General features: G+C 38.0%; 2 protein-coding genes across 3 annotated transcripts in view; both read right to left on the reverse strand.

Annotated features, from left to right (window-relative positions):
- LOC129770687 (potassium voltage-gated channel protein Shal) overlaps positions 1 to 17,059 on the reverse strand; it is a 455,955-nt gene that overhangs the window by 435,293 nt on the left and 3,603 nt on the right. The gene's annotated exons all lie outside the window — the stretch shown is intronic.
- On the reverse strand, positions 2,648 to 8,455 carry LOC129766801 (uncharacterized). Its single transcript, XM_055767395.1, has one exon. It carries the CDS (start codon positions 8,453 to 8,455, stop codon positions 2,648 to 2,650), a length of 5,808 nt encoding a protein of 1,935 aa, XP_055623370.1.

A 17,059-nucleotide genomic window follows, 5' to 3' on the forward strand; every position in this document is an offset into this window, starting at 1 on the left:
GAGTTATGCAGAAATTTGTGTTTCATTTGTATGGTAGCCTCCCCATAGAGAGGAGGGAGAGGTCTTAAACTATCATGAAAACTTTCCCCGGCCCGAAAAACCCCTACATACCAATTTTCATGTTGATCGGTTCAGTAGTTTCCGAGTCTATAAGAATCAGATAGACAGACAGACAGAAATACATTTATATATATATATATATAAATATATATATATATATATATATATATATATATATATATATATATATATATATATATATATATATATATATATATATTTATTTATTATTTTTTTATACCATACAAATGGAACACAAATTTCTGCATTACTCGAGAACTAATCAAGCAAATGGAGCCAAATTCGGCATCTGAAGGTTTTAGGGGGCAAGATATGTTTCTATGGTGAGCAGACACTTCTCGCTCCTCTCGAAGGGGGGGGGCTGTCATAAAAATAAAACTCAAAATTCTGCATAACTCGAAAATCAATCAAGCAAATGGAGCCAAATTTGGCATGTAAAGGTTTTAGAGGGCAAGAACATTTCTATGGTGAGCAGACACTCCTCCCTCTCTCGAAGGGGGGCTAATCAAGAAAATGGTGCCAAATTTAGCATTTGAAGATTTTAGGAGGCAAGAAACGTTTCTATGGTAAATAGACACTTCTCCCCCTCTCTAAAGGGGGCTAGCATACAAATGAAACACAAATTTCTGCATAACTCGAGAACTAATCAAGCAAATCACGTCAAATTTGGAATGTGGAAGTTTCTTTCGTGATTCAACACTCCTCCCCTCTCTCTAAGGGGGACGGGGGCTACCATACAGATGAAGCATAAGTTTCTGCATAACTCAAGAACTAATCAAGCAAATGGAACCAATTTCGGTATATGGAGGTTGTATGTGGCAATACACGTTTCTATGGTGGTTTGACACTCCTCCCCTCTCCCTAAGGGGGGCTGCATTACTCGAAAATGCGTGATTACTCGAAAATCACGCAAACGGAACCAAATTTTGGATGTGAAGGTTTTTGGGTATGATAAATGTTTCTATGATGGTATGACACCCCTCCCTCCTCTGGAATAGAGGGGAGGTTCCAGAAAATTAAAACAGTTATTTGAATCAAACATAGTTCAACCAAACATGACAATTGAAAATTTTCGGAAAACTCTGAAGAAAATGGAAAAATTTGCGAACATTCAGTTCCCATGTGTTCTATAATTTCATAATTTCAAGCGTTTTTAGTCTATCCGATGTTTGCGCTAACGAAATTGATCTTTGTTCGAAAGTGGAAATTGATTTTAATGTGACTCACTTCTATAGCTTCTTTTATCTATATAAATAAAAATAGATCGCCGAATGTGTTGATAAGAGCAAAACTCAAGGAAGGAATTGTCCGATTTAGGGCTGTCTTTATTCTAAATAAATGTTTTCAAACATTTATTCAATGTTAAAACATGTTATTTGCAAGTGGTTGGAACGGGAATTTCGTCTGAAAATAGCCCCTAACAGTAATATTATAATGACGAGTTTTGATAGAAGTACTAGGAATTTTATAGTAAAATATAATTTTAAAGAGATTAGAAGATCAATCAATGAACATTTCTGCGATTGGACCCATGAACGTGCGCTTAGTAAAATAAACGTGAATGTGATTACGAAAAATAAATTTTGGGCGGGACGAAGTTTGCCGGATCAGTTAGTAAAAATATAAAAATATATCGTGTCACGATGTTTATGGTCAAACTCCACCGGAACGGCTCGACCGATTTTTATGGAATTATACTCAAAAAACTTGGTAGGCATGAGAATGAGTCGTACACAATATATGACACCGTAAGGATACCGATAACCATATATTTAATGCCGATTAGCGCGGCCCTACGCAAAAAAAATCTTTTCTCCTTTCTCCACACATGGTTTTTCCACACATGCTCAACTAACTTCAATTAATCTAATGCCAGGTGCATCCCCGGCGAGTTGGAAATCTTTTTGAATGAGCACAATGAATTATTGAAATTCTTCAAATCACACTTGCTCGGATTACAAAATGACGATCACGCTTGTTTGGATTTCCGGTCTATAATTTTCGCAGCAGTTTTGTTTGTAACAGCTCAAAACTGTAAATAGTTTTATTTTAAATAAATCGATTCAGTACAAATAGAATGTCACTTACATTTTTTGGTATAGTAACTCGAAAATCAAACAAATTTCTAGCTCAACTAATTCAAATCGTTTAGCTCCTAAAATAGTAAATTTCAGTAAATATTTTCCAAAAAACTAATAAATTCACCTTTCTACTAATTCAAATTTAAATTTTATTTCTTTTTCAATTTCCTATTATAGTTTCTACTCCCTATAACTTTAGTCCTTTTGATTCAACTGTAGTTTAACTTCCTTTCGCTTTAAGATCTCAACCAACTATAGTTTCCTGCTCAATGCACTGTATAGACCCTTTTCTTCTATAACTCAAATACTTTTTATCTCCTCCTTCATTCGATTATTCTTCAGTTTTTCATCTGTCTCTATCTATGTGCTATAAACAGTTTCCTATTGCTTCACGCGCAGCATCTTGGACCATTCTAACTCCGACAACTCCGATAAGGGGATTCGGTGCATGGCGGGCTAACATTCCCCGACCCGTAATGCCCCATTTATTCGGCTTTACCACAGTTTAGCACGTCCAATACCGCAAGCTTTGAAACTGGCCTTCGCATCATACCTTTCATTGTTTGGACATCTGCTTGACGTATCCTTCCATCACGACCTGCAAGTGTTTTTACGACTTTTTCTCGTACCCAGCTATTTCGTTTACTTTCATACACTATCATTACGAGATCATTTAATTCCAACGGTTTAGTGTCTGCTAACCATTTAGTACGACGGGTTATTGTTGGTAAGTACTCCTTGATCCATCTGCTCCAGAATTGATCCAACAGGTGTTGTATTATCTTCCAGTTAGCCATCAAGTTTGTTTTCATGTCAGACGTTTCTTGCATTGGTTGAACAACACCTTTGGAGCTCAGCATTAGGAAGTGGTTTGGCGTGATCGATTCCTGATCTTCGTTGTCCAGAGGGACATATGTGAGCGGACGGCAATTTATAATGGACTCCGCCTCGGCAATGAACGTCAGAAACGACTCATCATCCAACGTCTTGCGGAAGCAGAGCGTACTCAACGATGTTTTGACTGATCGGACGAGCCGTTCCCATGAGCCTCCCATGTGCGGAGCCGAAGGAGGGTTGAAGTGCCATTTGGTGTTGGCGTTTGTAAAAGTCGCGGCCAGTTCTACGTTAAGTCCGGAGATTTGCTTGACGAGATCCTTATTGGCTCCAACAAAATTTGTACCATTATCGGTGAAAATATCTAACGGTGAACCTCTTCTAGCGATGAAACGGCGTATTGTCATTTTGCACGACTCAGTGGAAAGACTATGTGCAATTTCAAGGTGCACTGCACGAACAGTTAGGCACGTAAATAAAGCAATCCAGCGTTTTACCTGGCTCCTTCCTATCTTCACTAGGAATGGGCCGCAGTAGTCAATCCCAAGGTATGTGAACGGTCTTACATATGGTGACAATCTCTCCAGTGGTAGTGGAGCCATTCTAGGTGTCTGTGGTGCAGCCTTATAGACTCGACACCAGGCACATTCATTGCTGATTTTCTTCACAGCTGTTCGCAATTGTGAGATGTGGAACTTCTGCCTTATCTCATTCACTATTGTTTCGCCATTTGAATGAAGAAATTTTCTGTGAAACCAGTCTATAAGAAGCCTAGTTACTGGATGATGTCTCGGTAGAACAATCGGACATTTAGCGTCGTATGTTATGCATTGTGCATAAACTAATCTCGTTTCCATTCGTAGGACGCCTTGTTCATCGATGAACGGAGAGAGCTTCGTCAGGGGACTTGTACGATCGACTGATTTTTTGTTGGGGGCTTCTTGTTGTTGATTTTTCTGCAACGTTTGTAATTCTTCGTAATATTCGAACTGCTGTGCCTGTTTCCAGAGTGTTGATTCTGCTTGCCGAAATTGTTCACTTGATAACGGTGTAGCGGATTTCCAACCTGAACGAGTGATATTTATAAAGTGGTGCACATATGCAATCGATCTCACTAATCGCTCCCATTTTGAAAACCGGTGAAAATCAATTAATGGTACTTTTTCTGAAGTATGATGAATGTATGAAGTACGAAGTTCCTCGTTTGTGTCTGTCGCCGATCGTTCTCGTTGAGGCCAGTGATCTTCGTTGCTATATAAGAAGTCTGGCCCTTTATACCATCTGCTTTTCGAATCGAATGAGGGGCCTTTTCCCCATTTTGTGGCTTCGTCTGCCACGTTGAGTTTGGTTGGTACCCATTTCCATTCTTCGATGCTGGATTTGGATAAAATTTCTCCAATTCTGAATGCCACATATTGACGGTATTTTCTGGAATCTGATCTCAGCCAATCTAATACAGTGGTCGAGTCAGTCCACATGAATCGTTTTTGAATTCGAAGCGTATGGTTTTCGGCAATTGCTTTAGCCATGCGAGTACCCAAAACAGCTGCCTGTAGTTCTAATCGCGGCACGGATAGTTGTTTTAGTGGTGCCACTTTGGCCTTTGATGATACAAGGGCACATCGTGGATTCTCTCGATCCATTATTCGGAAGTATGCAACGGCACAGTATGCACTTTCGCTTGCATCTACGAATATATGAAGCTGCAACGTATCGTAGCTTTCTTTTTCGTAATTTGGAAAATAGCACCGTGGAATTGTCACCGCACGTAATTTTCCGATGACTGCGATCCATTGGTACCATTTGTCGACAATTTCGTTTGGCAAGGTATTATCCCAGCCTATTCCTGTTCTCCAGATTTCTTGAATCAATATTTTCCCATGAATCAAGAATGCGGAAATTATGCCAAGAGGGTCAAACAGACTCATCACGATTTTCAATACTTGTCGCTTTGTCGGTACTATTTCTCCCGAAGCAATCGGTTGAAGTTCACTTTGAAATTCGATGTTGAAAGAAAATGCATCGTGTTCCGGTAACCATTTTATTCCAAGAACTCGCTCTGAGCCGCCTGATTCGTTGAAACTAAATATTTTGCATTTGTCGGAATTCTGATCCCCGACCCGTGTGAGAACGTGTTTACTGTTAGACATCCAATTCCTGATTTCAAATCCTGCTTTAGCATGTACTGTTTTTACATCTAAGGCAAGCTTTATTAATTCTGCTTCTGTATCGCTACTATATAAGAAGTCGTCCACATAGTGGTTGTTGATTATCGCAGCCGCAGCATCAGGATACTCTTTCTCGTACTCCTTTCCGTTGATGTTTTTAACATATTGTGCTGCGCATGGTGAACACGTGGATCCGAAAGTGGCAACGTCCATTATGTACGTATCTGGTTCTTCATTCTCGTTTTCCCGCCATAGGAAGCGTTGGGATTGTCGATCAGCCGCACGTATAAAAATGCGGTGAAACATCTCCCGTATGTCACCTGTTATTGCGTATTGACGTTGACGGTACTGACTGAGAACAGCGGGGAGAGGCGTTAACAAATCGGGTCCTTTCAGCAGCATGGAGTTTAAGGAAATTCCATTCACTTTAGCAGCTGCATCCCAAATGACCCGGACTTTTCCTGGTTTACGACTATTAAGTACGAATCCAATTGGTAGATACCATATTCTTTCCGGATCGGACCGGTTGAGCTCAATTCTATCGGCTTTGTGCGCATATCCTTTAAGCTGGTAATCGATTATTTGATTTTGTAGATTCTTCTTTATTTCTGGCAATAATTTTAATTTTCGTTCTAGGCATTCCAATCTGCGTACGGCCATCGGGTAGCTGTTCGGGAACTTCACTGTATCATGCTTCCACAGAAGTCCTGTTTCAAACCGACCATTATTGAGACGAGTGGTAGTAGCTTGCAGTATTTGTAGAGCACGCTGATCGGATTCTGATTCGGGTTTGAAAGTGCTATCAGCTGCCAAATTTTCCATTTTGATGAAATCCTCCACCAGCTTATGCAACGTGTCATCTCCAGAACACTCACATATATGAAGCGATGTATGCGTAGTGGCGTTACTTCCGATTTTACCGTATATTGTCCAGCCCAAACGAGTTTTAGTTGCGACTGGTTCATTCGAACGACGTTCGCGACTTTTCAGTGCCAAAGTCAATTTTAAATTGTCCAAGCCGATTAAAATCCTGGGGATTGCAGATTCATAACTTTTCACCGGTAATCCGCTTAGATATGGGAAATGTTCTACCATTTTCTCATAGTTCAATGATTGACTGGGTAATTGTAATGTTTCAACAGTTCGCACATTCGTTAATGTATGACGAGGTCCATTATTGGCACCAGAAATCTCAACGTTAACTCTTTGAGAATTAGCCTCATTTCTGGAAACATTTGCAGTCCATTTCAAGCAGAGTGGATCTGCATCACCATTTATATTTAATTTCTTTGCTATGCGTGCTTCTAATAGTGTCACGGATGATCCATCATCGAGAAACGCAAATGTTTCAATCGAGACTTTTCCGTTATGGAGTGTAATTGGAATCACTTTAAATAATGCCGAATGTTGTATATGCTGGTGCGCTCCAACCGATTCGGATTTTCCAGGATGTAGAAGTTGGTGGTGACGAGCTTCGCATCCGTCTATACCACATAAATATGTTGCGCGACATGGCCACTTACCATGTGGGATTATGCAACGCTTGCACAGTTTGTGTCGCGCCACAGTTTTCCATCGATCATCGACACTCATTCTTTTTAGCTCCCAACATTGTTTAGCTTTATGACCAGGCTTATCACAAATTAGACACGAATTCATTTTGTCTGTTGCTTGGATTTTAAATGTTTTATATGCGTTTCTCTCTCTTTCAGTTGAATCATCAGAGTGTGTGTTAATGAAATTCCTAGGTTTGTGCTTTTCAGGATAAATTTGCTTAGGTGTATCCCACACTTCAGGATATGTTACATCGCTAGCAGCCGTCGCGAGAGTGGACATATATTCACCGAATGTACCCAGATTAGTTACAGAACAATTACGTTTGTATAGTGCCCAATCTAATTTTATACTTGCTGGAAGTTTATTCACCAGTTCATGCAGTAAACTCGGATTGTTAAGCTGTGCCTCTTGTTGTGCCGCTTTGAGATGTGCACAAAGATTTTGTACGACGAGCCCGAAGCTAACCAAAGTTTCTAGCTTGTCAGCCTTCGGTGCTGGAATAGATTTTACTTTTGCGAGGAGTACTTGTACAATCAATTCAGGACGTCCATAGAGTGTTGTCAATGTTGAAAGCACGATCGGGACCGATTCTGGCATGAGCAAATGGGACCTGACCGCTTCTAGAGCATTGCCTTTGAGACAACGTTGTAGTCTCATCAAATTTTCTCCATCGCTAAATCCACACATAGATGTTGAATTCTTATAAGCACTAATGAACATAGGCCAATCTATCGGATTGCCAGCAAAAATGGGCAATTCTTTTGGAATCACATGACGAGCGGACAATTGTCGGGAAGTTGGACCCGCATTATTTTCAATTTGATCTGGTATTACGTACGCTTGTTGATTCCCCTCTTGTCTGGGAAACATTATCGATTCACACATACTGTTATCGTGTACAGGACCAGAATTTTGCATGTAATTATTATTGAATGTAGGTTCATTATGTACATACTGCACTTGATGTACGTGTTGGGATTCTATTGCTTCTATACCTGCCCCCCAATTAACAGTTTTCTCTTGGGTCAAGGATGGTATGACCTTATTACCAGAATTTGTAGTTATACCATGCTTCTCATTGAGCGATACGACTTTAGATTTACGAATCGCACCTGTGCTAATATTCGTAGAAACAAACTCCTTGATGATTGTCGGATTAGCAGCCGGAGTTGCCGTTGGGGTTAATTTATTCCCTGAACCGGTATTCAACACCTGACTCTGTCGATCAATCCACTCTTTTACCTTGCTTCTACTGCTTTGCGCGCTAGTACGACTCCTTTCACTCTTATCGTCATCGACTATGGTTTCTCCTAACAACTGATACTTCCGCCTCACATAATCTTCCTCGATGGCTTTTTTTTCTTCCCTCGACACCTTTTCTTGTTCTTCTTTCTCTCGATGCATTTTATCTGCAAGAGCTTTTTCCTCTTCTAACCGTTGCAATTCCAACTGTACTCTCACTTTCCGCGCGCTAGATGTATCCGATTTACCACTCTTGGATCTGTTACATTTATCTTCACATTTTATGCATCTCCACGTTCTATCTTTTATCGAAGCATCAACCTTGGCACAAGTGTAATGCCACCATGCATCACAGCTGTCGCACTGCACCATATCTTCTGCTGATTCAGGTTGAGAACAACCTACGCACGCTGATGTTGCACACGCCTGAGACAACATTGGAGTTTTCCCTTTTTTCTTCTTCTGGTCGACGTTTTTGCTCGCTGAACTCATTTTTCTAATCCTCTGATGTCCACAAAAAATTTTTGAGAAATGTTTGGATTTCCGGTCTATAATTTTCGCAGCAGTTTTGTTTGTAACAGCTCAAAACTGTAAATAGTTTTATTTTAAATAAATCGATTCAGTACAAATAGAATGTCACTTACATTTTTTGGTATAGTAACTCGAAAATCAAACAAATTTCTAGCTCAACTAATTCAAATCGTTTAGCTCCTAAAATAGTAAATTTCAGTAAATATTTTCCAAAAAACTAATAAATTCACCTTTCCACTAATTCAAATTTAAATTTTATTTCTTTTTCAATTTCCTATTATAGTTTCTACTCCCTATAACTTTAGTCCTTTTGATTCAACTGTAGTTTAACTTCCTTTCGCTTTAAGATCTCAACCAACTATAGTTTCCTGCTCAATGCACTGTATAGACCCTTTTCTTCTATAATTCAAATACTTTTTATCTCCTCCTTCATTCGATTATTCTTCAGTTTTTCATCTGTCTCTATCTATGTGCTATAAACAGTTTCCTATTGCTTCACGCGCAGCATATTGGACCATTCTAACTCCGACAACTCCGATAAGGGGATTCGGTGCATGGCGGGCTAACAACGCTGTTGTTGTCAATTTTGATAAAAGACCAGCTGGAGAGCACGCGAGATATTGTGATTCGAAGAAAAAACCATAAACTGAAATTCATCGTTGATGATTATCTCCATGTTCTTCAATGGCACTAACGTTCCACAATCAACAAATGCGGCGCGAGGAAGAATTTACTCACTTGCGAGACACTATCATGAGCAAAGCCGACACAGCCTTTGCTATTGCCAGGCCAAATCTTGGAAATGGCAACCGCGTATTGTCCACCAACGAGACAGCAATTGAACGAAATGAAAATTGATTTTCTTCATTTCTTTTTGACATAGGACTATGTCTTTGATTTCTATATGTAAAATGTAACGATTTATTAAGAGTTTTCAAACGCATATTACTCAAAATCCTTATTGTTATTTATGTTGTGTTATATACCATAAGGCAGGAAATTTATCCAGCAATTTTTTTGCCTAAAACACGAACAGTGAATAAAGTAAAAAAAAACTTAATAATTTGACGATTAAAATGGGTATGTTTTCTTTCGATTGCACCAACTACTCGCTTTCCATTCTGGCGCAACGAGCAATCTTTTTGCTTAAATTCGGGCGTTAGCTCACAATGTGAGTTAATGCGTATAATGAATTATTCTCCATTTTCCGATAATAGGTATTTATCAGTTATTGTATTGTATGTTGCCCAATCGAGTAGGTTTTGCTACTAACAATAATTAATTGTGGTCCAGGATGTCATAGTATCGAGTATGATGTTTGGTTATGTAAAAAATGCAATTAATGAATTTTACTGGCTGCCGATTTAGAAGTTCGAAATATCAGATTATGATAGCTTAAGTATTCACGATCTTAATATTATGCTCCCCATATATGTCTTCCTAAGAAACCCGCTCCACTACCTCGAATGCACATGCCCATTCTTTCCTATACATAAGCTGAATTTAGCACTCAATAATATCAATTCACTATAGCAGCTATTCATGGCCATAGGATACTCAATATACAATACCTGGCTATAAAGTTATTACAAACAATATTCCGGACAACGTGGCAACGAAGGAGAAATTACTATTTTTATCTATAGCATATTTCTGTAGTCATAGATTTATTTGAACTAAGTTTATGTTTATGTATTCCTTGACTATTTAGAGTTGTGTTAAAAAATGATAAAGGATGACTTTTTGACTTCTTCTGCATATTTGAATAAAGAGAATAAAAAGGTAGTAATAGCACTAATGGTGTTTTTGTGCACATTTTTGAACAGAATTTGGTTCCGGATTCTTCCACTTCATCTCATCTAACCCGTTTAAGGGATACAAGTTCATACAGGAAACAGTTTTTTTTAGGGACTTCCATTTGAAGTGTAAAAAGAAAAAAATACAGATTTTGAAAAATGAAAAAACTTTATTCAAATGCAATTATTACACACAATCACAGTCCTATGTCAAGATCCCGTCCGTGCCATTAGGCCCAGACCCATCGACTTTTTCTACTTTTCGACATAAATATAATACTTTTTTCTCTCTAATTTGTCAGTTACAAAAATCGAATAATTGAGTCATTTTATAGATCGTTGGAACATTTACAATTCATTACAAAATTATTACAATACATTAGTTATGTTTTATTTAACACCCAAATTATTTACTAGAAATAATTTATATGGCAGAGCTACGTTTTCCGGGTCAACGAGTATTTACATATATTTGTAATTTCAGCAAACATTCGAAATTTTTGGATAAATCAGTCAGAATACTTATCGGTCATAAGTTGTCGATTGTGTTATAGGAAGATTCCTACTTAATGGGAATAACTTTTGAATTGTATTGAATTGTAAATGTAAGTGATTCGTTTCACGACTAATATACATATCGATTTCATAAACTTCAATGGAAGTATGTCAAGTCCAACTGCATTAGATTTTACATGATACATTGCATTTACGACGTCGACCCCACTGACACTATCGAAATAAAATGCGTTCTCAGAAACATGTTGTTCATTTCGACACTCAATATAATTTTCATTCGATTCATTGGGAAGGCAAAAGTTTCTAATGAAGCTAACATTGATTTCACAAGGACTGAAACCGTTAATAGGACAAGATTTGACTTTACCAAGCCCATTGATTTTAACCTTTTACGCAATTGCTGGACTGGTAAATTAGGATCAGAACGCAGTTTGAATTTGTGATATCTTTGGATGAAGACGATATACGGATAAGCACCAACCCAAAGCACACTGCTCGCTCGCTGGATGGATTTTATTGTGTTCGACTGTAAATGTGTTCTCGAAATACCGAGAATACTAGCAGTTTTAGATATTTTTTTTCAATTCTCTACATGGAATTTTTCAAATAGCGAATAAAAACCAATCGAGTGACACTTGCTCTTCACGAAAAACAATAGCTGGTGATTTATGATTGATTTTTACACAAGATTATTTCTTATTTGCGTCAGCACCAAGAGATTACTTGTTTACCATTCTCCTTTTTGGATTGGCTAATCCTTAGTAGCAGGGTAGCTCAATATGTAAGAAAATTCATCGCAAACGGAAAGATTTGTGAAAGAATAACACTTGGATTTTGCACCACGCACCAAGTCATCGATCGATCATTGTGAACGATTTTTGCACAAAAAAATGGCACGAATGTGATTGAACAAGCACCGTACTCTCCAGATATGGCCCCATGTGAAATTTCACTGTTTCCGAAACTCAAATTTTCGCATTGAAGACATAAAAAGGAATTCACTGTGTAAACGAGAGACAATTCCTGAATAAAAATGAATGGACTGTTTTTTGAAAAAGCTGTATTGCTTCAGAAGGCTATTTTGAAAACGTTGATATAAATTTAGATGATAAGTAAAGCATTTTCTTTTAAAATGCGAATCCCCGGTATATATTCAGCCATTCCATGCCAAACCGATATAGTGGTTCTCAGATTTTCTTGAAAAGTGGTAGACTTGCTTTTTATCGCTAAATATTGAACCCATATTTTTGAAATTTTTAATTAGGGTGCCCATTTCCATTTAAGGGTGGTCCGAAAAATGCATTTTTTCGCATTTTAGCTAGAAATGCCTTTTTTCAAAAACTCATAACTTTCGAACCACTAAACCGATTCAGATGGTGAACATACAGGGTGGGCCATTTAAAGTGGAAGGATTTGTTTTTGCAATAGCAAAGTAAAGAAGTGGAATTTTAATTTTTTTTTTAATTCATTTATTTTGGTCCAAGGAGATTTGTTCTAACTACTTTTTGATTATGATATCTCGTAAATGACCGCCTCTGGCCTTGACCGCAAAATGTGCCCTTTTTTCGACATTTTCCATCACTTTGCCCAATGTTTCGGCCGATATGGCAGCAATTTCTTGTCGGATATTGTCTTTCAGCGCAGCCAGGGTCCTTGGTTTACACTGGTAACCTTGGATTTTAAATATCCCCATAAAAAAAAGTCAGGAGGCGTCAAATCAGGTGATCTCGGTGGCCAGTCATAATCGCCGTTTTTCGATATTAATCTTCCGGGGAACATTTCGCGCAATAATTTGTTCGTGGCAGCCGCTGTATGGCATGTAGCGCCGTCCTGTTGGAACCAGTAATTGTCCAATTCATTTTCACGAACAAATGGCAATAAAAAGATGCCTAACTCTTGCGAACAATGGCGACCTGATGTCGATGGAGTCTCTGCAACACTGGCTCGAACGGCATCAATATTCTCGTCGAAACGTCTTGGTCGTTGTCTGGACAGATGACTGGCATTACCAACACTACCAGACGATATAAATTTGGCATATAATCGACGTATAGTGTTGTCTCCAGGCGATGTTTTAACTTTATTTTTATTTTTCCACGCACGTTTAGTTAACACAATTGAGAAGTTATTTTGAATGTACAGCTGAACAATTTCAGCGCGTTGTTTAGGTGTGTATTGTTCCATGGTTAAAATTGTACTGAAATGACGCTTCCAACGCGGTATGACATTTGTTAATCTGACATCTCTGTCAAAAGTTATGGGGTTGCCAAATGCTTCCACTTTAAATGGCCCACCCTGTATTAAATTAAATAGCTGGTCTTGGAAAAATACTTTAGTTGCAGAAAATTTGAATCCTGTTTTCGTTATTATTGATTGTATTTGTTTTTTTATAGTTTTCATGGTCTCGAGACCAAAGGCGCTAAATTTTTTTATATTTTTCCTGGAAAGCTGGGGATTTTCCACATAACATACCTCGAAACCAGTGAGGCGTTTTTTTTCGTTTTTGAGTTATGATTTTTCAAAGTTAACCGATGGTACGAAAAATAATTTTTTTTTTCAATTTTTTCCACTACAAAAAATCATGATCAACTCGACCGATTCGGATGATTATCAAATTAAAGCCAATGTGCTAGTCTTGTACGAAAAAATATTACATTCTGAACAAAAAATGGGTTTGTTCTCACAATTATTGATTATATTTGTTTTTTCTTTTCGGGACCAAGGGCGCCATATTTTTTATATTTTTTTCCCGAAGGCTGAGATTTTTTCACAGACCGTATCTGAATACCAGAGAGGTGTTATTTTACGTTTATAAGTTATGATTTTTCAAAGATAACATGTTTTCAGTCTTCGTTCAAATTATTGGCAAGTGTGTTTTTTTTTTCAAAAAAGGCTAGCTAATAGTTCGAGTAGTTCGAAAGTAGTAATTTTTTGAAAAAAGTCATTTTTGAAAAAAAAAGGGAAAAATGATTTTTGGACCATCGGTTAACTTTGAAAAATCATAACTCAAAAACAAAAAAATGCCTCTCTGGTTTCGAGATATGTTATGTGAAAAATCATCAGCTTTCAAGAAAAAATATTAAAAAATATAGTGCCCTTGGTCCCGTGACCATGAAAACTATAAAAAACAAATACAATCAATAATAACGAAAACGGGACTCAAATTTGTAGTATTTTTCCCAAAAAAGACCAGCTAATTGGTTTTAATCAAATATGTCGATCATCTGAATCGGTCTAGTGGTTAAAATGTTTTTTTAAAAAAAGTCATTTTTGGTAAAAATGCGAAAAATTGGATTTTTCGGACAACCCCAAAATGGAAATGGGCACCCTAACGAAAAATTAAAAAAATACGGGTCTAACAGTTTGCGATAAAGAACAAATCTACCACTTTTGACGAAAATCTGAGAACCACTATATCGGTTTGGCATGGAATGGCTGTATTTGTATGTAGATGTAATATACTATAGTCTCCGTGAACTTCAATACACCTGTTACAGTGAATTTCTAATTTTTGGTTTCGAGGACGTGGAACACTGTCGAAATATGCTTCCACAGCAAATATTAGTTTTTCGTTCAGTTGAAATTGTTTCCCTCTCAGTAAATGTAGTGCATCTGATCAGCTTATGATTACGCCTTTTATACCATGGCTCGGCACGATGTGTTGATTGCAATGCCAGATGTACAGCGAATGAAATCTTCGTAAACCATTCACATTTCCAGACTATGGGATTGTAATGCATATCATATCAAATATATCAAACAAATCTTAGAGAATTTCCGATTCAATTGGTATGCAAATCATCATTAACGTTATTAACAAAAATAATTATTAATCTTAACTTTATTTCATAAACACTCCGCCGAGTAATTTCGTACGATATGGAAAACCCAAAAAGGCTCCACATTAATTGTAGCTTCCCAGTCAACTATGACCGTAATGCATCAGAATCCTGACGAATTTTCAATCCGGACAGTTTTTCATTATATCCAATATCATATCAAACCCATAGCATCTTTTGCATGTTGAATTAATGTGACTGATAGTTACTGTTGTATCAATTCAATATAGTGTCAAGCACCTAGCTTGTACCTAGCTGTTGACAACAAAATATTCAAAAAAAATCCAAACAAATATTTGTGTTTCACAAAGCCATGTCCGGAATAAAAAAAAAACACATTGAAAGATGATTTTTAATCCGAACGGATCAAAATTGAACGATAAAATTTCTTATTGACAGAGTTGTCATAAGAGTATGTTACAAGCCCTATAAAGAATGGAGCAAGTATTTTCAATCCGGGAGACTAAAGAATACACTGGAAGATTGGATTATGGAATGCTATTCATTCACAAAAAAAGATGCAGCAGCACTCTTCTCAACGAAGAAAAAATAATTATCGTGGAGTGGAAAAGTTAGGAAATGTTGTCGAAAATCTCAGAAAGTTGAATACCCTCAAAACCAGTTTTGTAGTTTTCTGATTCATTCATTTCAGCAGAACGGATCAATAACTTTATGAAAGGATATCTGGAACTTTCCAAACGTATTGCTAATAACTTGGTCAAGCGGCTAGTTGTGTACAAAGACGATCGTTTTTTTCCCCTGTTGGGTGTGAGCCACTGCGTCCATTATTTTGAACTATTGTGGTATACCCCTTTTTAACTACACTTCAAGCTTATCTACTACTTATTGATGAAGGAGTAGACTGAAAGCTATAGCGTGATAGGTGCCAATCAGGAATAATCTGCTTGATAAAATTTATAATCCTGATCGGCGACGCTGACCAAATTTCCTTGGGCTCCAGAATAGCTTTATCAAGGTGTTGAAGTCTGCGTCTAGTTAGAGCTCCGCAGTTACAGAGCGAATGCTCCGAGGTTTCGCTTTCGGCATTACAAAAGTGACAAATATCATCTTGTGCTAAACCTATATTCTTAAGATGGTGTTTACTCGGGCAGTGTCCTGTTACAAGACCAGTGAATGTGCTTAAGTCTTTCCTATTAAGGCTTAGCCGCTGTTGAGTAATTTTAATACTCGGCGTAATAATTTTTCTCGCCTGTTTAGGTTTTGCAGCCATCCAATTTTCTGTCACTTCCCGGTCTTCCCATTTTTTCAGCTTTTCAGCATTTTTTCAGCAAGAAAACAATGAACGAAACATTGGTCGCAGTCTCACACATGCGTAATTCTCGAGCCAGCCAGTCAGCTTAAAAATCCCCGCTCCGCTGCCGTAACGATCATTCCATTCAAACCGTACACCACATCAGTTCGCATCACAACACATCAACAAACCAACCCAAGCAGCCATGTCTGGACATGGCAAAGGAGGAAAAGTGAAGGGAAAGGCAAAATCCCGCTCGAACCGTGTTGGTCTGGAGTTTCCCGCAAGGGTAGCTAGGCCGAGCCGGCGTTATATAGTTTCGGCCGCCGAAGTGATCGAGTTAGCTGGCAAAGCTGCTCGCGACGATAAGAAAACCCGCATTCGGAACAGAACACATTCGGTTCGGTGGACAATCAAGACAACAGGCAGTTGCAGCGAGTGGCGAGTGGCAAAAACGCAATCGCTAAACGGCATCAGGTAGCAGAAGAAAAAAGTTTGTTCTTTATACAAACTGCTTTGGTGGCAAATCCAGAACAAGGCGGCATCGAGGGCGTTCGAAATGGGTTTTTTCAAAACTACGAGTACTAAGTTTTCTAAATTGGAACCATTCCATAAAACAAGGCGCTTTTCAGGGCCATTAAACCTTCCAAAAAAGAGTTTAGGAAATACTGTTCAATGCTTTCTAAAACATTATCCAAAATAATAATAAAACACAAATTGATTTTATCATAATTTGTTTGCCAGGATCTGATGAGTATGTGAATTTGGCAGTTGTTCTGAGCTTATTGATTTTCACAAATTCTTAAATTGCTTCTAGATTGAAAGTACAGTAATTTACACTTATCTCGACATTTAGCTAATTGGACGGACCTGTAATGCGACATATTCAGTTGAACATTTTTGTGAACATAGAGTTCGGGGTCCAAATTATGACCCCACATTGAAAGTTGACACTGTTCCACTGTCATCGCAAATGTTCAATTACAGGTTAAAATTACCTCCAATCCGATACTGAGTGGTGGTAATGCGACGTGCCATTGAATGTAATTTACTGTAAAATATGTCACAAGCTGGATGGGAAGAAATTTTCCAACTGTGAAAGCTGTGGCGAGTGGCAAATGCAATCGATAAACAGAAAGGTTTAGATAGGTAGATAGGTAGG

The sequence above is a fragment of the Toxorhynchites rutilus genome, chromosome 2 (genome assembly GCF_029784135.1).
Source record: "Toxorhynchites rutilus septentrionalis strain SRP chromosome 2, ASM2978413v1, whole genome shotgun sequence".
Classification (NCBI taxonomy): domain Eukaryota; kingdom Metazoa; phylum Arthropoda; class Insecta; order Diptera; family Culicidae; genus Toxorhynchites; species Toxorhynchites rutilus.

Bases quoted from the DNA above. Each gene is read 5' to 3' on its own strand.
- LOC129766801 (XM_055767395.1), bottom strand. From the start codon at position 8,455: ATGAGTTCAGCGAGCAAAAACGTCGACCAGAAGAAGAAAAAAGGGAAA.